This window comes from Eulemur rufifrons, chromosome 3 (assembly GCF_041146395.1).
Source record: "Eulemur rufifrons isolate Redbay chromosome 3, OSU_ERuf_1, whole genome shotgun sequence".
In the NCBI taxonomy this organism is placed as follows: Eukaryota; Metazoa; Chordata; class Mammalia; order Primates; family Lemuridae; genus Eulemur; species Eulemur rufifrons.
Window position 1 is genome coordinate 17756600 of NC_090985.1, and position 23106 is coordinate 17779705.

The 23106-nt window shown below is 46.1% G+C and overlaps 1 protein-coding gene across 4 annotated transcripts in view; it reads right to left on the reverse strand.

Annotated features, from left to right (window-relative positions):
- Positions 1-23106, reverse strand: part of PCSK6 (proprotein convertase subtilisin/kexin type 6) — a 159209-nt gene that overhangs the window by 101939 nt on the left and 34164 nt on the right. For all 4 annotated transcript variants that reach the window (XM_069466679.1, XM_069466678.1, XM_069466677.1 and 1 more), the window contains exon 2: positions 11217-11321. In XM_069466679.1, the coding sequence (XP_069322780.1) occupies positions 11217-11321 (105 nt within the window). The remainder of the gene's footprint in view (positions 1-11216; positions 11322-23106) is intronic.

A 23106-nucleotide genomic window follows, 5' to 3' on the forward strand; every position in this document is an offset into this window, starting at 1 on the left:
GCAACCCAGGCACTGTCAGGCCAATGGAACTGAATCCTGTAAGACAGATGATTTGCCAGGTGGGGGGTGTCTGAGCCCCGATGCTATGGACACGGGACCCAGGTGGACGGCACAGTCACAGAGGCTGACTCAGCCAGCAGTCACCAGTACGTTCCTCTGGGTTCCAGTAACAGCTCCAGGAAAGTGCAGGGGATCCCAGATCCAGCTTTCTGCCCGTCACAAAGAGTAAGCCGATTTCCAGGTCCACCTGCCCTGACTTCTCTGGAGAGTGGGCATCCTGTGATCACTTATTCTGCTGTTCACTCAACAAAACATGAAGTCTTCCTGTGCATCCAGCACTAGGTCTTGGGAAGATGAGCATATACCTGGTCCTCCTCCAGGATCAGGGTGGCCCACCCCTCCATCCCCAGCTCGGGTGCAAAGCTCTGCTTCCAAAGCTCTGCTGCACCCTGGAGCCACCTGGGCACTCTGGAAAGGTCAGAGGTGTTCTAGTGGCCCAAAACCAAGTGACTAAAACTTTAGTTCTCCCACCAAACAGAAGCAGGACGTGTGCTAAAGGGTACCCTCATGTAAGCGTGTTCCAGAGTTTTTGTTATGTTAACTGGTGAGGCTACATATAATAAGGAGTACAGAGTCTAGGACCTCCAAGCACATGTCACTCGTGGAACACATTTTTCTGCAGAACTTGCAAACAGAGGGTGAGATGGTGAGTGTGGTCACGGGTGGGAGGCAGACCTGGCTCCTGGACTATTCTGCCTTAGGCACATGAGTACCTTTGTCAGGAAAAGCAACAGGAGATGGTTTGTAGGGTTTAAAGTGTTCTTCCTCTCCTGGGGGGAGGGGGTAGTACAAATGGAAAGTATAATGTTTCTCTGGCAGTTTACTTGGATTGTCACTTTACACTGAAGTGTCAATCATGGGCCACTGAGCAGATCCCTCATAACTTCGACGTGGGATTTCAGACTTTTCTCTTTGTGAAAAATGTACGGAAGAGACAGTCATGCACATTTACTCACCTCTCAAGGCCACAGACTTGGAAAATTCGTCCTAAACCCAAGAAAGCTTACAAATGAGTGGGCCAGGGGCAAAATAAAATTGTGGCTATGTGTGTATGGTAAGAATTAAGCTCTTATAGAGGGGCCCCCAACCTTCTTATGGAGGAGAGAAATTTGTACTTTCAAAGCCTTCAGATCCTTGGGTTGAAGGAAGAGGAAATACTGCAGACAGCAAAGTGCCTGATCGTTCCATTTAATTGTCTTTAGGTTTTGGATAAAGGGTCTTTGCAGATGGAATCAAGTTAAGGATCTTGAGTTCAGATCCCCCTGGATAATCTGGGTGTGCCCTAAATCCAACGAATACCACATGTACTTATAAAAGAGAGGCGGGGGGAGGAGAGGCGGCCATGCAGAGACAGAGGCAGAGATGGGGTGATGCAGCCACAAGCCAGGAACACCTGGAGCCCCCAGAAGCTGGAGGAGGCAAGGAAGGATTCTCCCCCAGAGCCCCTGGAGTGAGCGTGACTCCAACCTTTGGACTCCAGAACTGAGACAATAAATATCTGTCATTTTAAGCCACCCTACTTGTGGCACAGGTGATTTGTTACAGCAGCCCTGGGAGATTAAACAGGTTTAAATCACAGCCTTAGTCAGGGTTGAGATTTACAGTGTGTGTGGACTTGTGAGGCTGTCCTGTGAGAGAAGGGTCTGGAAGCCCCGGCTGGTGCTAGCGGTGAAGGCATGGGGTCCCAGAGAGGGAAGGGCCATGGTGGCCGAGGCTGCAGGGAGGCGCACGGGGCAAGGGAAGGGGCTCAAGGCAGGGGCTCTTTATCAATACTCTAAAAACTGGACCAGCCACCCCGGTGTACCCACTGGGTGCCACCTCTGGCTATGACCAGCACCTCCACACATGAAGACCTCCCGTACCCCTGGTGCTCAAGCTGACCACTCTCTCCCCTGCACTACATTGGGTGTTGGACACCGGTCCCCACTGGCATCTCAAATTAAAGCTGCCCCACAGTGAGACCTGCTCCCCACCCAGGTCCCCTGTATCCTCCTCAGTCTCCTGATTTGACAGCACTGAAGTCCGCCCACTCCCCACCACCAGAACAGACTGGGACCCTCTCTAACCTGAGTGTCTCAAACTGGTCTTCTAAAGGTGCCAGGATCCTGTGCCCTTCACTCATCACTGTGTATTCCCTGTATCTGGACAATCACAAGGGCCACCTACCGGGTGTCCCTGCCTCCAGCCTCCACGTGACTGCCATATGACCAATCTATGATATAAATCTGACCCCTTACACCCCACAACCCCCTAGGGCCCTCTGAGGCACCCTATGCCTCCCTAGTCTAGTCTCCCACATCCAGAAGGCCTGAGCTCCTTACAGCATCCCTGCAGGCCAGCCTGTTCCCAGGGACAGCTCTGTGCCTCTGACAAAAGGCCCTTCTCTCCTCACTTGGCCAACCTTTAACCCTCCATCCTTTAACCTTCACCACCTAGAAACCCTCTCTGGCATCCAGGCTGGACAAGATGGGGGCCCCCTCCCGGGATCCGAGGCCCCTCTACAAGTATCTTTACCACTGCGTCACCCCAATACATGGATATTATCTATTTAGAATCACTTCCTTCCCTTTAGAGAGAGGGATGTGTCTCAACCATCCTTGTTTCTCCAACTCTGCACAAACACCTGCCCTGTAACAGGTACTTGCTCAGCAAAGGTTTAGACTAAAGTACTGTCTCTTCTTTCTTATGAAAAAGCAAACTGAGAATTGTCCCTGGATGAAAGCAAAGTCAGGTGTGTCTCCCTCAAAGGTAAGGGCCTGTCTGCACCTCCCCATTCTGGCACTGGCCCCAATGTGTGACAGCATGTATTTGGGGTGATCTGATCAGCCTCTGCTCCCTCACTGGTCTGTATCCTCCAACTGAACAGGGACTGTGTTTTGTTCTTCATTGTATTTCAGTGTACCAGGCAAGGCATGGCATACAGCAGGAGCTCACTAAAAGCTTCTTGAATAAAGAAATGAAGCTCCACTTGAGATTGTAAATATGAATACATTTCAGATTATAAATATGCTGCCACCACAAGGAAACTTTTAAATACAGGCTACTGAGTAGAAAATGTGATTGGGTCTTAATGATGCTTGATGACATTTGTTGCCTTTTTTGTGGAAGATCAACTATAAGTGATTTGGGGCAAGGGCTAGGTTTGCCAATGTCACTTTTAGCCCAAACACAAATTGTATCTCTTTGCAAACCTGTATAAAGTGTCTTGATTTTTTTAAAGTCATATTTTGAAGGTGGAACTTCACTCTGACCTTTTCCTCTCATCCATTTTCCAAAGGTTTGTAGGTTTCCAGCTAAACATGCAGCATGCTTCTAGATAAGTTATTTGCTCTGGGGAAGAGAATTCTAATCACCAAGAAGGCTTCATAATCTTCTCAAGATTAAGTTAGTAGCCAACACTTTGTTTTGTAGCGTGTGCCCCCTCCAACTTTCTTCTTGAGCAGCCAAATTAAAATTCGGCATCTGTTGAATGTCCTTCTGCTGATAAGATAAGGTAGAATTTAAAGATGCTCATAAAAGCTAACATAAACCAGCAGAGACCCAGGAGGAGCCTTGCCACGGTCCCAGTAAATGGTCGGAGATGTCACGGGTTATCAGTGCTACTGAGTTGTAATAATTGTCCAAGCAACTTTCTGGCAGGCAGCTGTGGGCAGCCTTGGCCTCGTCCTCTTCCCTGTGGCCACAGGGGGGCCAGAAGCCCGCCTGACACACAGGGCCTGGGGCTCCAAAGTCTTTGCTCTGGGATGGCCCTAAGGCGACAACGGGCATTCACAGAGGCCCCTCCCCAGAGGTCCCACAGGGCATCAAGCGGAAGGGCCTACACTTGAACAAGCTGCTAAACTTCCTCAAAGTAGCCACCCGCAGGGCTGCGACAGTTGGGTTCACGTAGGTTCTGCACTGTTGTATCAGAGCAAGGGAGACAGCTCCGCCAGCTCCCTCTGTTCTCTTTCCCTTTGTTTCATCAAAGTGAAAGTGAAGGACACTTTATTATGTAACTGTGAAGGGACAAGGAGGAGTCCCCGTACTGCAAGCCAACCCCAACTGCACACCAGGGCACATCTGGGGAGGAGGTCAGAGGCCAGACCCCCAGCATCCGGGAGCCACCAAACCTTACAGCCTCCTTCAGGAGAGAACAACTGCACTGGAAGTTCCGTAGAAAATAAATCTCTTGCTCTCTCTGTGTGGGAGGTGGGCACACTGCCTGGGAACGTAAAGCCGGGGGTGAGATCAGCCCACCTCTGGGCACCTTTGCACCCATCTGTCTGTGAAGCTTAGATCGCAATTCCCATTGGTACTGACTGCTCCGAGCACCTTGCTGGGCCAACACCCAGCCCACTCGAGAGCCAAGTGAGAAGGCTGAGTGGTGAATTTAAAGCAAGAAAAATACTGCTCCCTGGCAAGTGTGTGTCACCTTTCAGTGTGCAAGGTGGCCCTTCTCTCGCTGGCAGGCAATGGTTACTGCACATGTGAATTAAGTGGGGAACAGCTGAGGACCTCTTGCCCGGGGGAACCAACAGTCCCTCAAGAAATGTTAGGACAGGCTCAAGTCCCGGGAAACCCCAGAACGGCATGCGAAATGGTGTGGACATGAGCATATGATTTCTTTTCTCCTCTGGAGAGAGAGAGGCCACAACTTTCATCTGCCTTTCAAAGGGGCCTGTGATGCCAAAATGGTTAAGAGCCATCAACTAAGCTGGACTCACAGAGGCAGAAAATGGATCAGCATTTTCCACATGTGAGGGGTTGATACAACTGCTGTTATCTTCCAGAGGGCAGAGGGGACCGTCACCATAAGCAAGCCTCATTAAAGCCTGTCTCAGTGAGATGCCCAAGCCCACCTGTGGTCACCTTGGGGTGGGGGTGGGGGTGCCAGGCTGCCATGGCAACTGCACAGCTGAACCCAGTGATTGAGCCCAGGCAGTAGAAGTTCGAGGAATCAAAAAAAGAAAAGATATTCTCTCCTAGAAACCCCTCACCCCCATGTCACCCAGGCAACGGGGAGCCCGGCTCCCTCTTCACTTCCTTACTGCAGCAGTGTATAGACCAGATCTTGAATTCTTTCTGCAAAAGCCGAACTGCATTTGCCAGAAGACCCCAGCTTAACAGTCATAAGAGAGGACAGTTCTCATTCTGCCAGTTTGGAAATGGGACAGTGGGTGTGAAAGTACTTGGGGAAAGTAAAGCCATTCATTCATGTGTGAGTCAGTTCTCATTTTGCTGCAAGGGGCCAGAAGGTCCCCTCTCCCCACTGCCTGCCACCTGCCTCCACTCTTCGACAATGGAACAGGGGGCCAGTGCCTAGCTTCACCTATTGTTAGGGGCTCAATTGTGTCTCCCCAAGTTCTTATGTTGATGTCCTAAACCCCAGTACTCTAGAATGTGACTGTGTTTGGATATGGTGTCTTTAAAGAGGTAACTAAGTTAAAATGAGGTCATAAGGCTGGGGTCCTAATCCAAACTGACTGGTGTCCTTATAAGAAGAGGAGATCAGGACACAGGCACACAGAGGGACGACCATGTGAGGACACAGCAAGAATGTGGCCATCTGCAAGAGACCTCAGAAGAAACCAACCCTGCTGATGCCTTGGACGTCTAGCCTTCGTACTCACAAGACAGTAAGTTTCTATTGTTTGAGCCACACAGCTTGCAGTCCTTCATTACAACAGCCTGCGGACCATACACCTGTGAAGTCAGATGCTGGTCAACGTGCCTGAAGTCCAGCTACTGTCAGCACTTCTGTTATTTTAGCTTTAGCAATACAGGATACAGCCTTGGTAACTCCAGCTCTCATTAGGATTTCTGCTGTAATTTAGCCAAAGTGTGTCACAATTTATTTCTAAAGTATTTACCTAGAAAGACATTGATAAGCAAATGAAATACAATGTGCTTATGTGAATCTAATCTGTGAAAACGGAGATATATTTCCATAAACATTTACTATGCATCTGTCTACTATTTACTGGGTAGCTGCTGGACCTGGAAGGGAGTAGAAACAGATGAGATGTGGCCTCAGCCCTCAAGAACCTTCTAGTGCATTGCCAAGAGCGGGGCTTGCGTGCTTCCAACTACATGCTCCTCTCCCCTGGTGCATCTGTGCACCAGGTCAGCCTGACTTCCCATCGCCTCTCCGCCAGCTCTGGAATACTGAACACCCTCCCCACCCTCCTGACGGTCCAGGCCTCCCAGGACTCATCTGCAGCTCCCCTGCCAGCCCTGTCTCTGTCACTGTCCAGATCCCAAGCAAACTGAACCAGTCATTGTTCCCACTCTGGGGCCAAATCTAGAACATAAACATATAACTGCTAGGAAGAGCAAGCCACGCCTGAGGACTCTGAGCAGGCTTTGTGGCAGGGGTGCTTGAGCCGAGAGGGGAGGGCAGGGAAGAGAAAGACGGCAGGGGGAGGTGGGGAGCAGTCTGTGCAAAGGCTATGCAGAGGAGAAGAGTGAAGGTCATTCGAGGAGGATTGTAAAGGCCAGTGTGGCTGGGGCACAAGGGGCCACAGGAGGCCAGACCAAGGAGGGCCTGGGAGGTTGGGGCAGGTGATTCTACGGACAGTGATGCCATCAGACCATGTATGTCAGAAGACCCCCTTGAAAGCATGGAAGCTGATTGGTGGGGGGCAAGGATGCCCATGGGAGGCCAGTGAGGAGGGCAGTGCAGTGGTCCAGGTGAGAAGACAGGAGCTTGGCCTAGGGCAGCAGACACAGGACGTGGACGGGGTGGAGTTGTACAAAATGCAGATGAATGCTTCTCTCTGAGACATGTGGGGGCAGAGACAGTGAGCTGGGTTTAGAACGTGTAGACTTTAGAGTTATCCTTGTGGCATCTAAGTTTAAGTGTTGAGCATGCAGGTGAAATAATAAAATGTTATCTTTTAAGGAGTATTTTAAAATTCAAACTGCTTACTAATTCATAGTAGCCATGCCACTAGAACCAGTTGGGTTGTACTGAAAATGTGAAGAGACAGTTTGTCACTGTCATCTGATCACCCCAGATGGGAGTGATGGTTTATGAAACAGCCAGTTAGAGCAGCCTCAGATTTCTACCGGGCAATTCTACTGGGCAGCAATCTGCCCCTGCCCCCCACCCATTACACAGTTCATCAACCCCTGAGACCAATTTGGTCACTTACTGTCTATGTGCTTTTATTTGCCAGGAACTTTTTGTTTGTTTGCACTTTGAATGGCTCTAGCACACAAAACTGTCAGATAAAATTCCATCTGTGGTTAATGGAAAGATCTGCTTAAACGTTGCATCACTGCTGGAAAGAAACCTGAGCTGTGATTAAACTCTGGGGGCAAAGTCCCATCCTACAAAACAGAATGCCTACTCCAGTCCTTGAAATCATTTCGCAACTTCTGAGCTTTTAAAGCACTAAATGAGGCATCAAACCAAGGGCTCCTACCACCCTGGAAGGAGCTGTCAAGGGTCTCCCTAAGAACAGCTTTATCCTTCCATTTCCATTGTCAATTCGACTGAGGACTGTAGCGAAGGAAAGGGCTGAACCCAAGTCATTGTGCTAAAATGTAAGGTTTGGAAGACACAGGCAGCAACATCTAACTATAAGCCAGCTTGGAACACAATCAGAACAAGTAATTTAAAAAAAATTTGTGAGCCCTTTCAGCGATTGGTGGATGCTTCTGTAACATCCACCCTTCTCCAGACTTTTGGCAAAAGAACAAGTTAAAAACAAATGCTTTCAGTTTGCTTAAATGACAGCCCTTGGAAAAACCCAGCGACTGATATTGCACGCTGAGAACACTGGGGCTGCTCCCCCAAGGATAGGGCTGAGCAACAAGGCAATTCCAGCAAAATGGCCCTTTTCAAAGATGGTAAAAAAAAATCAAGTGAAGGTAATTAAGAATGAAGGAAAATGATTGCACAATTCTGGTACAGGATCAATGCAAAAACGATGCTTAATAAGTGTGTGTGCGTGTGCGTGTGCGTGCACGCACATGCATGCAATTAAAGAAGAAAGTCCTGTGCTTGACTCCTCTCCCACCTTGTGTTTTGTTTGGTTGTAAGAAATGTACATTCTAGCTTTTATGTGACATAGGGGTGGATTGTAAATTCCATCACTTATCAAAGCACTTTTATACAATAGAGACTGGGGCTAATTAAAATAAAATACCATCTGCATTCGATTGAACTTTATCCTAAGCCTTATAACATTCATTTCCAGTTTGGTCATTCAAACACAATGGTGCTTTTGCATTCCAATGTCTCTGTATAATATGAAATCATCTTTTCCTTTTGTTAATAATATTAATTACACAACCCTCCAGATGTTAAGGTGTCACAAAAATACTTTGCTAATGTAGGAAAACGTTTCTGAGGTGCTGCAAAAAAAAGATAACCCTAAATCTTTATATAAAACAACTAATTTCTCCAAACATTTAATTGTAATGACTAGGCAAAGTAAATATTAGTCAGACTGACAGCTAATTGATCTGGTTTGCATTAAAACTAGACTCATTTAAACAGAGGTATTTCAGTTACGATTCTGAATTCATAATTGGTGCGGATGTCTATATGCTTTCCCTGGGGCTAAAAATTTAATTAGAACTGTGAGAAACAATCAGCCAATCACGTGGAAGCCCCAGTCAGGCTGGGATGCCCAGGCTGTTTACCTTTTTTTCCTCTTTCTTCTTTACTGGCAGGATGCATTGATAGCAGCCCTGCCAGGAGCTTATTAAGAAGCTCTGCGACAAGGAGATTTTTATTTGAAAAAATTTAACTGCCATCGCCTTTGCCTAGGAAGGCTAGCCTTCCTTCTATTTCCTTCAAGGAGACAACTGACTACTGGGAATACTTTGCCCTCAGACCCCAACTGAATACAGTCCTTTAAACACACCTAAAATGAATAAACCAAGCAGCCCAGATGCGGCAGAGACAAGGTAGGTCTGGGCCACAGCAGCACCCAAGCCCTCCACAGACTCTCCCTCTGCTGCCCCTGCGAGCACCGTTCACACACGGCTCTCCCATCCCTGACTCTGCCGTGGGTGCAGCAGCGCGGAGACCTGCCAGGCAGCTCTGCATTCCCCGGGCACAGGGCCCTGCACCCAGCAGGTGCACAGTTAACATTTTTTGGAAGGAAGGGAAGACAGGTCAAGTTGAGTACCTTGAAAAGTTTTAAAACATAGTCACCAAAAATAGAGGATGTAGACAAAACACAGATTAAGTCTCCTACTTTGACTCTGGCTTAGTGCTAACAGTTGAGAAACTGCTTAATTAATTCTTGGAAACCTGCACAGAAAAGGGGTCCAAGAAATCCACTGTCCCAGTCTCTTCTCAGAGCATGCCTATGGGGGGGCTTCCCACCTGCAAACAGCTTGCCCCTCACTGTAACTACGTGCATGGTAGGAGCTTAACAACTCCAAAGACTTCAGATGAAGAACAAGCACGTTGTCTTCTCCAGACAGATCAATTGCTTGCTTAAAGTGAAACCATAGAGGGGTGCTGCAACGACTTCCTTCCAAGCTTAGAATTTCCTCCAAGATGACAGATGACAGGCCACTCTCCACCTCACAGAACCCACGCCTCCTGCGGGTCTGTCTGCATGCTCTGCACGGAGTATCCTGCTGCTGTGTTCTACTGATCCACACATGGTTCTGCTCGCACACCCCTGATTTCCCCACCTTGTGGGAATGAGCAAGCACAATCTGGCTTTCTTCCTAGAGGAATTAAATACACCGGCCCCCTTGGAAAAACACTCCTTCACGTTCTACGGTGTGAGCACAAGAAGATATAATCACAGCCCCATATGATGAGATGAGATGATGTATGTTAAAGTGCCCAAGCACATAGTAATCCTTTAACAAACATAAACTCCTTTCCTTGCTCTGAATAACAGGATTATCATAAGGTTCTAAATCTGTCTCTATCTATCCATCTATCTGTCTATCCACTCACCCATCTGTCCATCCATCTACCTATAAAATAAATCCACAAATATATTCAAGACATGAATGAGCTCTATGGGGACCACTTCCTCAGGTGCTTCAAATCAGAACTGCCACAGAGTGATGCCCCAGAGAAGGGTGATTCAGGTACAGCGCCTGGGATAACCCATCTCTCCCACCTCCCCCAGCTCAGTCAATACAAAAGCAGTCATGATTGTTAGTGGGGTGGCTTGGAGCAACACCCAGAACCCATTTCCATGGAAACTAATGTTTTCTGGGAATAGTCGAAATATCATGCACTAACCGGGGAGCCCCAACTGGCATTTAGCATGTTGCTTTTTAAGAGAAGATGATTTCCATGTTCTAAAACTATGATCTACCAGTGGCCACCTTTCCTTGTTGTAGCTACTACTGCTTCTCACATGAACTTCACTTTCCCTCACAGCACTCACTGTCTTGTGATATATCACACATTTTTCTATCTCTTGCTTCATGTTCCATCAGCCTCCCTGCCAGCTCCACTGGCCCTGTTGTGGACAGAGTCAGCCACATGGCAGGTATTCCAAAAATACCTGTTGAATGAGTGAACTCATGAAAGGCTCACCTGGCCATCGTAAATTTTTAACCTTACCAAGTATCTGTTCACTAATATTTGTCAAATATTAATTTCAAATCCAAGCACAAAGTATAATTAACCACTCAATAAATATGAATTATATTAAAACTTAAAATGTTAGCCTCTTTCCAAATCACATTTGTTTTAATCTCAAAGATCACATGAATTTTTAAGGAAAAAAAGTTATATTTACTGCCCCAGTTTTCAAATTTATGATAACCATTAAGATATGTGTTATGACAACCACCAAAACATCCATCTGCCCGATCTGTGATTTAATTATTAAAATACTCATTTGAATTGCCTAGTGTTTTTGCTTTATGGGCAAGATTCACATATGTATCTCCTGCAATTATTGTGTATTTTGTTGATTTTAAAAATATCCATAGATCTACAGTCATGTGATTATTGTTTCAAACTAAGATCAAGAATTTAAATTCTCAAGTCTGACAAGGGACCTAAATATTTGGAGCATTTAGATGGTCTGATATGTGTCTACACATCTGTCTTGTTTTTTTCAAAATGGATGTAGAAAACTAATGTCATCTAGAATCGTATTAAAATTCACACTCAGCCATTTTTAGGACCACAGACCCAAACATTCCAGCCCTTAGAAAAGTATTCTGCCCATCTGTACCTGAGGGTCCATTCTGAGGAAGTTGTGAGGGCCCTTGCTACTCAAGGTCGATCTTTTAAAGGTTCTGCTATGATAAAAATGGTAGTAATCTTCCAAGGTTCCAATCTGCAAAACAGGAAGCAGAATACCATCAATTAACACAGTGGTACAAACAGCTTCAAAAATCCTCCGTCCCACAAGACTCTTCCCGGTATCTGAGAGGCTTACTTTCCCAGAGGAAACAGTGGCTCCCTCATGCTCCCCCCTCACATCTTGGCATGTGTTCAGTGTTTATGAACGTGAAGGTAGATTTAGAGACTCCTTTTTAGATAAACACCACTAAGTAACGTTTCCCATGAAGCACACACTCCACCAAATCTCGTAGTAGATTAATATCATTGAAAGTTTGCACTATGTTGGCCAAGTCTTTTAGGCAGAAATTAATGTTCATTTAGGGTCAAGTATCCCTGAAGTAGCTAAGTTAGTGTCAAGTCAGGTCCACACCAAAATATTCATTTATAAACAAACTCCATCCTCTCCACCCCATGGGTAAACTGAAATATCGAAGAAACGAACACTCGCTCTCAAGTGCAACAAGGAAGCCAAAGAAAACACATAGATCCATCTGCGTGGGGATTGTGAAAGGGTCAGACGAGAACATCCAAACCCCCGGGTGTCCCAGTTTTCTGCCAGGGGCAGCTTGTCAGGACAGATTTCGGCTTCAGGGCTGCACGGAACCAAGAGCAGCCGTGTGGCTCTCCCTGCAGCACCAAAGTGCCCTCATGTCTGACAGCTCTTGAGCACCAAGACATTGTTCTCTGAGGCCTGAGTCTCGTTCTAAATCTCACTCATCATAGAAAATTGCCAGTTAATCACCAACCTCAAAAGAAACCTTAAAGATGGACTAACTATTACAGACACTCTCAAGTTGCCTTTCTTGGGCTAAATCACCCTAGTTTCTTTTCCAGCTTCTGGTTAAAAGATGAATTTAAGACTAATTGTCCTCTAGAGTAGTTCTATGTGGTGGTTATGAACATAGGTTTTTAGTCAGACAAACCTGGTCCAAACCCTGCCCTCCCCGCTCCCAGCCATTTGCTACATGACCTTGGGCGAGGATATTCAACCCCTGTAAATCTCATTCCTTATGTGTAAAATGAGGATAAAGCCCCTTGGAGATACGTAGGACTAATGTCTACCCCACGACAACAACCCCTTGGATGCCCCCATCTCAGTCACAGCCATTTTGTCAGCTGTGTCCTGACATCAAAAGTGTTGACCGGCCCAAGTAGAGATGTGGAGGAATTTGGATGGTATGAGTGGCCATTTCCACATCTTTGCACAAGAAGTTAAGGCAGGTGTACAAAACAGAACCTTCCGGCCTCTTTACTACCTCCTACTTCTCCTTTTCCAGCAATCCTGGCCGCCTTGCTGCCTCCTGTTCCTGGGCTTAGGAAACACCCCTTTGTCTCTGAAATAAAGACCCTCCTTTTTCACGTAAGCTTGCTCCAGTGTGTCTCTGTCACTTACAACCACAGAACACCAAATACTAAGACAGTCATGAAGATTAAAATAGGTATTATCTACATAAGTGCCTGGGTTAGTGCCTAGAACCTAGTGGGTGCTCAACAAATGGTGGGAGAGCTGGGATTCTCTCTGGATTCTCTCCAAGCCGCCTCCATTCCCTCTCTGGGTCTGGGGTGCTTTGGATTTTGGCCAAATCCAGGTTTGCACCTAACTTGACCCCTTCCTACTGGGTGACCTGGGTTTACCTCTTAAATTTCCTCATGAGAGTAATAACTACCACCTTGAAGGGTTGCTCCAAGATTTGAATGAGATATATATGTGTGAAGGAGCTAGCAGAGTGGCCAGCATGTAGCAAAGTCTTGACAAATGGTTTTCCACCATTCTGATTCTCAGTCATTTTCTACCTCAAGACACTTTTTCTGCCATCACAAACCTCATTATTCCTGCCCTATTTTGCATGCAAGCACTTTTATTTTTTTCCTACAGATAAGTCACCTTGCTCATTTCTCCAACAAAGTTAATTGCTACATGTGTCAAAAAGTTCCTCCCAACGCACGCTACAGTGGTTATTTAGCCACAGAGGCAATCATGGAGTCTTAACTTACAGCAGTGTTTAATCAACATGTTTGCTTGTAAGCTGCCACCATCCCTGGGAGATGTTACACAACTTTTGGTCTTTTAACTCTGGGCATTCAAGTCAATTCCCATTCAGGGACATCAAGAAACTAAGAGTAGAATGAGACTTTGTGACGAAGGAATGGATTCATTGCAGAGCTGCTGACTCTTAGCAAGCCTATGTCAAGGTAGCTTTGGATGCCATTCAGGACAGCACCTGGTCTTTGGGCAGCTGATCCAGGCTAGAGGTAGCCACCCTCCCTTCGAAGGCCAGTCCTAAGGCCGTCCAGCCCCCTGCCTCTGGGCTGCCATGATCCTCCTTACCAATGGTCAACAGGGTCTGGGCTGACAGTAGCTATTCTCCTCAAGCAATCCAAGAAAGGAACAGACAGTTCCCATGGCACTGACCAGGAAAACAGCCTCCCTCTGGGGGCAGCAGTGGGCAGCACCACATCTGTTTGGACACTTATGTCCTGCTCAGCATGGGGGTTGAGGGTCTAGGGAGGGCTACTCCCACTGCATGGGAGAAGGGGACATTAGCCAAGGCCGCCTTTCTGCCCTTGCAAAGCCAGCTGCAGAAGAAGCTGGGATCTCACCACTCCAGTGAAATGACATAACATTTGTCCTTTTGAGACTGGCTTATTTCTCTTAGCATAATGTCCTCAAGGTTCATCCATGTTGCAGCATGTGCTAGAATCTCCTTCCTTGCTTTTTAAGGCTAATATTCCATTATATGCATATACCACATTGTGTTTATCCATTCATCCACTGATGGACACTTAGGTTGCTTCTACCTTTTGGCTATTATGAATAGTGCTGCTGTGAACATGGCTGTTCAAATATGTTTGTGTCCCTGCTTTTAATTCTTTTGTGTATATACTCACCTCCTATTTTTTGATATAGTTTTATTGGAACAGAGCCACACCCATTCATTTACCTACTGTCAATGGTTGCTTTTGTGTTACTAATACTACAATATTATTACAATATTTTGTAATACTACAATAGCAGAGCTGAGTAGTTGCAACAGAGACTCCATAGCCCACAAATCTAAAATACTTCACATGCAAACTTTACAGAAAAGGCTTGCCAACCTATGATTTAGAGCATTCACTGTTGGGGGTATTCTGCGAGTCCACCAAGTCCTGGTGTCAAGCATGAGTTCTCGAAGGTTGGGAACTAGCAGTCCGTACACTGAGGGACTCTGTTTTATAACAATAGGTACAGCTGCAATTCTAGACCTTCAGCATCTCATTTAGTCACTGAGCTATCCTTTCTCTTGAACCCTCCTTGCCAGATGCCCCAGGAGGCTGCACCCTTCTGTGTGACCCATGCTGTCCTGCCCTCTGCCCTCCCTCTCTTTTCCCCCACCCCCTCATCAGGCATCAGGTCAGGAATGTGAGGTTTTCATCGTGGGCAAAACGCCGGAGAGAATCAGGGGTGGCAAAGCAGGAGGCAGGGGCAGCTGACTGCACCTGGAGCATGGGCTGGAATGACAGGGCATTTATGACGCAGCTATTTCCTGCCTCCTGCCATTCACCAAGATATGTCCTTCCCCAACTCGGGAGGCTGCTCCTTCAGCTCTTGGGGGGCCTTCCTGGGGAAGGAGGATAGGATGCCAGATCCTGAGGGCCCCAGGCTTGGACAGGGTCACTCATGGGGATGTGGCTACTGGCCTGGTTCAACATGCAGTTCATCCTGACTGCCCTCTGGCCCTCACTCACAGATTGGGGTGTGGGAAATGGGGCCACAGAGATGGCCCCATTTTACAGATGGGGAGACTGAGGCCCAGGGAGGTTATGCCCAATGTCACTCTGTGGGGCTCCCAATTCCTGAACCAACAATCTCCCATTCTGCCCACAGACAAGTACGTGACAACATTTGACCCCAAATGACTTACAGATACACAAAATAGGGTGTAAGATTATTGCTACACTTTGGTACACTTTCAGGGTCAAATTGACAGGGGCTGGACTCAGAAGAACAGACAAGAAAGTTGGGAGGGGGTGGCATAAAGACTTTTTAAATTCAAGGCAATCTAAGGAAAAACATTCTGATATTCAGATTTTATTTGACATTTGCACTGATACTAAAGTAGGTGTTCCTCCTGGTTCAGCAGCCTGGCCATCCTGGGCTGCTGTCACTCTGCCACAGCCAGGCATTGGCTCTGCTCCTGGGATGGTGACTCAGGGGCTCTGTGTACCCCTTCTCAAGCCAGTGTCTAGCAGCCCGCCTTTATCAACACAGAGCAATGGCTTCTACGGAGTGCTGCTATTGGAGGGTCCTGGCAACTTTCTCCTCCTTCCCCTCCTCAAGAACTACCATCTGCATCCACCACCCCAGGCTGTCCCCCAGGCCTGCTCAGTCCCCCAGCTGTCCATCTGCTCTGCATCAATGAATCTGACCACTGGTCTGGAAAGCATTGTGTTTTTAAGTCACAAAATACAATTTCAATATGTTCATATTCTCTTTCATGCCCATGGTATTTTCACAATGCATTAATTAGAGCCAGTCTCTTAGTACACCATTCAAGAAAATAAATAATTTGCTGAATATGGAATGCTCACGTCTCTTTACTCAACATTGATATGTAATTATACACATTAGTTGATAAAACTGGTAACATCATTAACACATCATTAAAAAGCTTGCTAACTATTCCCAATGAGAACGTTGGAAGAAATGAGATCACAGAACTCACAGTGAGGAGAGTTGAATGCAGTGTAATTCTCTTTAACAGGACGCTTTATTAGACATTTAAAAACATCTAGGTAATACAGGCACACAATACAAAATATGGAAGGTACAAAAGGATACAGAGTTCATAGGGAATAGCAATTCCCCCTCCTTCTCCTGTCCTCCAGCCAGAGTTCCCCAACTTTTACTGAGTGCTCCTGGCTCATAACAAGAGCAGCTGATGCTTGCTGAGCACACACCCCGTTCCAGGCAGCAAGCTCAGAGTTCAGATGAATTCATGAGTTTAATTCCCACAACAACCCTGGGGGTAGACATGATGATTATCCTCATCTGGCAAATGGGGAAACCAAGGCACAGGGCAGTAAAATTGTTCAAGACCACATATGTAGTCAATAGCACAGCCAGGATTCTTTTATTTATTTATTTTTGAGACAGAGTCTCACTCCGTTGCCCAGGCTGGAATGCAGTGGCATGACCATAGCTCACTGCAGCCTCAAACTCCTGAGCTGGGCTCAGGTGATCTTCCTGCCTCAGCCTCCCAAGAAGTTAGGGCAACCGGTGTGCAACACCATGCCTAATTTTTTTATTTTTAGTAGAGACGGGGTTTTGCTATATTGCCCAGGCTGGTCTCAAACTCCTGGCCTCAAGCAGTCCTCTGGCCTCGGCCTCCCAAGTTTTGGGGATTACAGACGTGAGCCACCGTGCCTGGCCTGCACAGCCAGGATTCTTAACCATCTTACACCTTCTATGTCTTGGCACAGTCATGACCACTAGTTGCTATGGGGGATTTCAAGCACGTGATCCTGTCCTCAGCAGCAGGTTCTCCCACATAGAGCCAGTACCACACCACGTGTTCCCTTTCCTTGATCCCAATACAGAAATCATGGGAGATACATATGTCGCATGTACATATACATCTGTCTGTATATATGTGTGCCTGTGTACATATATGGGTGTGTGTTTTTATATATATATGCACATAATTGTACCTCAGTGTCCATGGAGGGATTGGTTCCAGGACCCCCTCCAAAATCCATGGATGCTCCAGTCCCTTATATAAAATGGCATAGAATCTGCTGATCGCTACTCAGACACGTTATTCATTGTGCCAAAGACTTCTAGATTTGATAAATGAATTCAGTAAAGCTTCAGCATATGAAATCAATGTACAAAAATCAGTAGCTTTTCTATATACCAATAATGATCAAGCTGAAAAACAAATCAAGAAATCAATTCCACTTATAATAGCTACAAAAAAATACCTAGGAATACATTTAACCAAGGAGGTGAAAGATTTTTATAAGGAAAACTACAAAACACTGATGAAAGAAATTATAGATGACATAAACAAATGGAAAAGCATTCTGTGCTCATAGATTGGAAGAATCAACATCATTAAAATGATCATACAGCCCAAAGCAAGCTACAGAGTCAATGCAATTTCTAACAAAATACTAACATCATTTTTCACAGAATAAGAAAAAACAACCCCAACATTCATATGGAATAAAAAAAAAAAGCCCAAATACCAAAGCAATTTAAGCAAAAAGAGCAAAGCTGGAGGCATCACATTACCTAACTTCAAATTATATTAATACTACAAGACTATAGTAACTAAAACAGCATGGTACTGGTATAAAAATAGACACATAGACCAATGGAACAGAATAGAGAACCCAGAAATAAAGCCACATACATACAACCAACTGATCTTTGACAAGGCTGACAACAGACAGTGGGGAAAGGACAGCCTATTCAATAAATAATGCTGGGAAAACTGGATATCCATATATAGATAAATGAAATTGGAAACCTATCTCTCACCATATTCAAAAATTAACTCGAGATGAATTAAAGACTTAAATGTAATACTTAAAACTATAAAAATTCTAGAAGAAAACCTAGAAAAATCTCTTCTGGACATTGGCCTCTGCAAAGAATTCATAACTAAAACCTCAAAAGCAAATGCAACCTAAATAAAAATAGACAAATGGGACTTAAACTAAAAAGCTTTTTCACAACAAAAGAAATATAATAATCAACAGAGTAAACAGACAACCTACAGAATGAGAGAAAATATTCACAAACTATGCATCTGACAAAGGACTAATATCCAGGATCTACAAGGAACTCAAAAAACTCAACAACAAAAAAACCCCAAATGACCCCATTAAAAAGTGGGCAGAGGACATGAACATTTTTCAAAAGAAGACATACAAATGGCCAACAAGCATATGAAAAAATGCTCAACATCCCTAGTCATCAAAGAAATGCAAATTAAAACCACAATGAGATACCATTTACAGAAGTCAGAATGGCTATTATTAAAAGGTCAAAAAATAACGTATGTTGGCAAGGATGCAAAGAAAAGGAAACTATTACACACTATTGGTGGGTATGTAAACTAGTACAACCTCTATGGAAAACAGTATGGAGATTTCTCAGAGAATGAAAAATAGAACTACCATCCGATCCAGCAATCTCACTACTGGGCATATACCCAAAGGAAAACAAATCATTATCATTACACCGAAAAGACACCTGCATTCTTATGTTTATGGAAGCACTACTCACAACAGCAAAGAGAGGGAATCAACCTTAGTGTCCATCAACTGATGATACGATAAAACAATGTGGTATATATACATACCATGGAATACTACTTAGCCATGGCAAAGAATGAAATGTCTTTTGCAGCAATATAGATAGAACTGGAAGCCATTATCTTAAGTGAAATAACTCAGAAACAGCAAGTTAAATACCACATGTTCTCACCTACAAGTGGGAGCTAAATGATGTGCACACACGGACAAAGAGTGGCATGATAGACATTGGAGACTTGGAAGGGTGGAGGGGTGGCGAGGGATGAAAAATTACTTAACGGTATAATGTACACTATTTGGGTGATGGTTACACTATAAGCCCAGACTTCACAACTCCCCACTATATCCAGGTAACAAAATTGCACTTGTACTCCCTTAATCTACAAAAATGTTTTAAAAATTTTAAATAAAAATAAAAAATGACATAGTTTATTTGCATACAACCAATGCACATCCTTCCGTATACTTTCAATCATCTTTACATTACTTATAATATCTAATACAATGTAAATGCTACGTAAATAGTTGATATACTGTTTAGGGAATAATGACAAAAAAAAAAGTACATGCAACATCCTTTTAAAAAATATATATACCTTTTTGATCCAAGGTTAGTTAAATCCATGGATGCAGAACTGAGGGCCAACTGTATGTATTCAGATGTGTGTGTACACAGATATGCATGTGCCTGTACATGTATTCGTGTATGTGTTTATGCAAGGTGCATAAATAAATGGCTCTGAAACACACTGGGCAAGTCCCTGGTCTTCCCACAGCTCTCACATCCAAGTGGGCCTCCCGGGGCCACTGCTGGGTTTGGGCTGCCCGGACTCAGAACCCCCGGATCTGTGGCTCACCACCTTGGTGCACGCCAGAATCACCTGAGCAGCTCCAGCAAACCCACTGGGGCCAGGACTTGACACCAGATGGAGGTCCTGGTTCCAGAGGTCTGAACTGTTGCTGGGCACGTGCATTCAGGGGATGGAGCCCCAGGAGAAGCTGAGCTGTATCCAGAGACTGTGTCACATACCTAGAGGATGACCCTTTCGAGAAGACCTTCCTCTGGCCAACCCCTGCTGGCCTTCCAGGCTCAACTTCACATTATCTCCTCTATGGAGCTGTCCCGTAATGGCTGAGTCGTCCTTGGGCTGGGCCATATCCTCGCCACCTTTGTCCCCTGGGTCCAGGCAGGGCATGTGGATCAGCAGACAACTTCCACCACAACTAGAGCAGCACCCACATCACTGTGCACCCCTCACCATGCCCCCCAAATCTGTTTCTCCTCCCGAGGAGTTCCTTGTCTTGGTGAAAGGCACCATCAAATCCTCCCAACGTGACTCCTAAACAGTTCCCAAACGCGCTCTACCTGTCACCCTGTCCTGGTGCAGGCACCCCCACCCCTCTGTTCAGACCCTCTCTGGCCTCTTAGTCTTTTCTACAATGCTGACAGTCCCTCCCCGGCTCCTCCTGGTCTTAGAGGATAAAGCATGAGCGCTTACGGGGCATATGAAGGTCTCCATAACTAGGCCAGGTCATCTTCTCCAGCCATAGGCCTGGCCCCTGCCCACATTGTCTTCTGTTGTCCAGTGAGGGACCCTGCCCTCACTCGCTGTTTCACACCCATGCCTGCTCAAGCCAGTCCCCCCTCACACCAAGACTAATTCCGACTCTGTTTTTAACCATCACCTCAGCCGTCACTGTCTCTAGGAAGCACTCCCGGACCTCCCAGGCCCAGGCTGCCCACACGCATCACGCATCATGCCCTCCCCTTCCCTCCCTCCATTGTAAGCTCTCAGGGGCAGGAACTATGTCCTCTGTCAATCAACCTCACGGCCTGGCAGCATCTGGTACACAGAAGGAGCTCAGACAAAATTTGGTGAAATGAACAGACTTCTGGCTCCAAATGACACTGGAAGACACACAGCTCTCTCCATTCCACCTGTATGTAGTTGTCCAGTGCGGTCCTGAGTCCAGAGAGGGGCAAAGCAGACCCCAGCGCTCCAGCCAAGGCTCTGCTGTCTTGCCTGTGGGCTCTCCCTCAGTCGCCCTCCCAGGACAGTCCTGAGGCCAGAAGTGCAGACTGTGGAGTCAGGCAGACACCTGCCAGCTGTGAGGTCTGGGCAAAGCCCCCGACCTCCCCCTGAACTCTCTGGTCTGAAGATGTGAGGCAGGCCATGCCCTGCTCTGCACTCCATTCAAGTGGCCCTGCGTTCTTCATTCACACCCAGCTGTGTAGGGGAAGGCACTGGGGGCCCACAGGGAGGCATGTAAACAGTCTGCAAAGCCAAACAAGGCAAGGGCATGTTTTTTCCTTAAATGCAAGTCTAGCCAGCTTCAAATCCCTTCCCTCCTTGGAGAAGGCAGGTGTGAGGTCTGACAGATCCCAGCGGGTGCTGCCAGCTTGGCCTCACCCTCCCTTCTTGAAGGAAGAGAAGACAGCGTTTTTTAAAGATCCTAAGGAGTGGAGAAGAGTCCCATCTAATTTAGCATGTTTGGCAGCAAAGTCACTGAAGAGCATGCCAATCTACCCCAAATGACATCAGATGGTTCCAAAGGTCCACACACCCACTCAGCTCTCCAGTGGGCGTGACTGCAGACACAGGTGCAAAGCTGTAAGCCCTCCAGCCAGTAAGCTGGGTTTTGGGTGGGGGGTTGGCTAAGTTCATGCATACTTTGGTCAGTCCACACACACCGGAAAAAAAAAAAAGCCACACCACTCCACCCCCAGGCCAGCCCAGCTACACCCTGCCTCAGGGAACAGCTGATAAGCGGCCACAGAATGTCACAATTCAAGGTCTCAGAAATGAATAGGCTGCAGATGGTACTTCTGACTTTGCAAAAAACTATTCACTTTATCACTCCCAAAGCCTGCCCTTGGCTGGAAGCAGATGTTCCAAGCCCCGTCCACTCTGCAGCTGCAGCCTGCCGGCTTCCGGAGCCGCTCGCCTGTCCTCGCCGGCATCTTCTGAGGGCCTTGGCTTCTGGGAAGAGTCTATGTCTGAAAGTCATGGTTGTCTGGGTTCAGTTATATAATGTTATCGATCCCAGTTGGTCTGCTTAAGAAAAACATAACTAATTAGCGCCTATAAAAACCTACACACCAAATTAATTCTGCATCGCTCTGGTGACTTCCGCCTGAAGAAGTTATAAATATAGATGACCACTGAACCTATATTTAGCCAGCACTGGGTTACCTGGTATTTATAATTAAGGAAATGCAGAGGGAGAGACAGAATGGACATTTTGTTGTTATTTTTTTAAAGGATTTTTTAAAACCGCTTCCCATTTCAGTCACATATACACATAGCAACATTCTGTTATTGCAATAATTACAATCCTGACCCAAGTTAAGATTATTGCACAATTTCCCGGTCCCCTAAAATTACTTTCTTCAACACGTATCCACCCAAACAGGGCAATTAAGCTGCTCAACTTCCTACAAATTCCTGAAAAATCATTAATTTTTACTTAGCAGACTTCATTTTTCTCTTCCTTTAAGTTGCCAAACCAAACGGTCTGGCTTCAGATGAGAATGTTTAATTTATATATGTGGCCTCAGACTATATTTTTAATGTCCACGAAGAACTACCTAAAAAACTTTACAGTCTTCACTTTGATTTCCATTTTAAATCATTTACCAGTTAAAGGTTTCTTTATGGCTGTCCGGAATTAGTCATTTTGCCAGATTCCTAAACCCAACACCTCTTTTAGTATTCACTTCTGATTTAAAAGTAAAGTGTAAAACTCTTCTTCTTCCTGAAAAATTTCATCCTAGAGCCATCACCCGGGGCACAGCACGGCATGTGTGGGGAGGGCTGAGGGGAGACCTGGGGTGGCCCAGAACAAGGCACGGCTGGAGCCCAGCAGGTGAGCAGCAGCCCACTCTGGGCTACAGAGTCCACGCTGGGTGCGGAGGTGCCCACTCGGGGAACGTGTGGACAGAGGACGTGGCATACTGGTTACCCACGGGAGACTGATCAAGTACGTTCATACACGAGGGGCAAAGGGAGCCAGGTTTCTCATTGTTGGAGAAGGAGGTGATACACAGCAGGGGAAAATCTACACTGAACTCTGTGGTGTTGGGTTGGAATTAGGTATCTATGCACATTCATAGTTTTCAAGACAGACAGAGAAATAAATACACATCCAAGTGTGCGTGTGAGTGTGTGTTAGATACAGGCACACAGTCCCCTCTCTCCCCACAGAACAGGCCTGGGAGCAGCAACACCCTGACAGCAAGGAGCCCACCTGGAGCCAAGATCTTGGCTTCACAAAACCATTTTCTCACTAAAAGGAACCAGGGCTCCTTGGAGAAATGGTTGATGCCAGGGTTACAGAAGCAGAAGTACAAGAAGAACCTGTAATATAATGTATTAACAGAAAGCAAGAAACCACTGTTCAAAGAGCTCTAGAGACATACCAAAAGGACTTAACAGTCAGACTGAAGGGTGCCCACTGGCCAACTCAGGGAC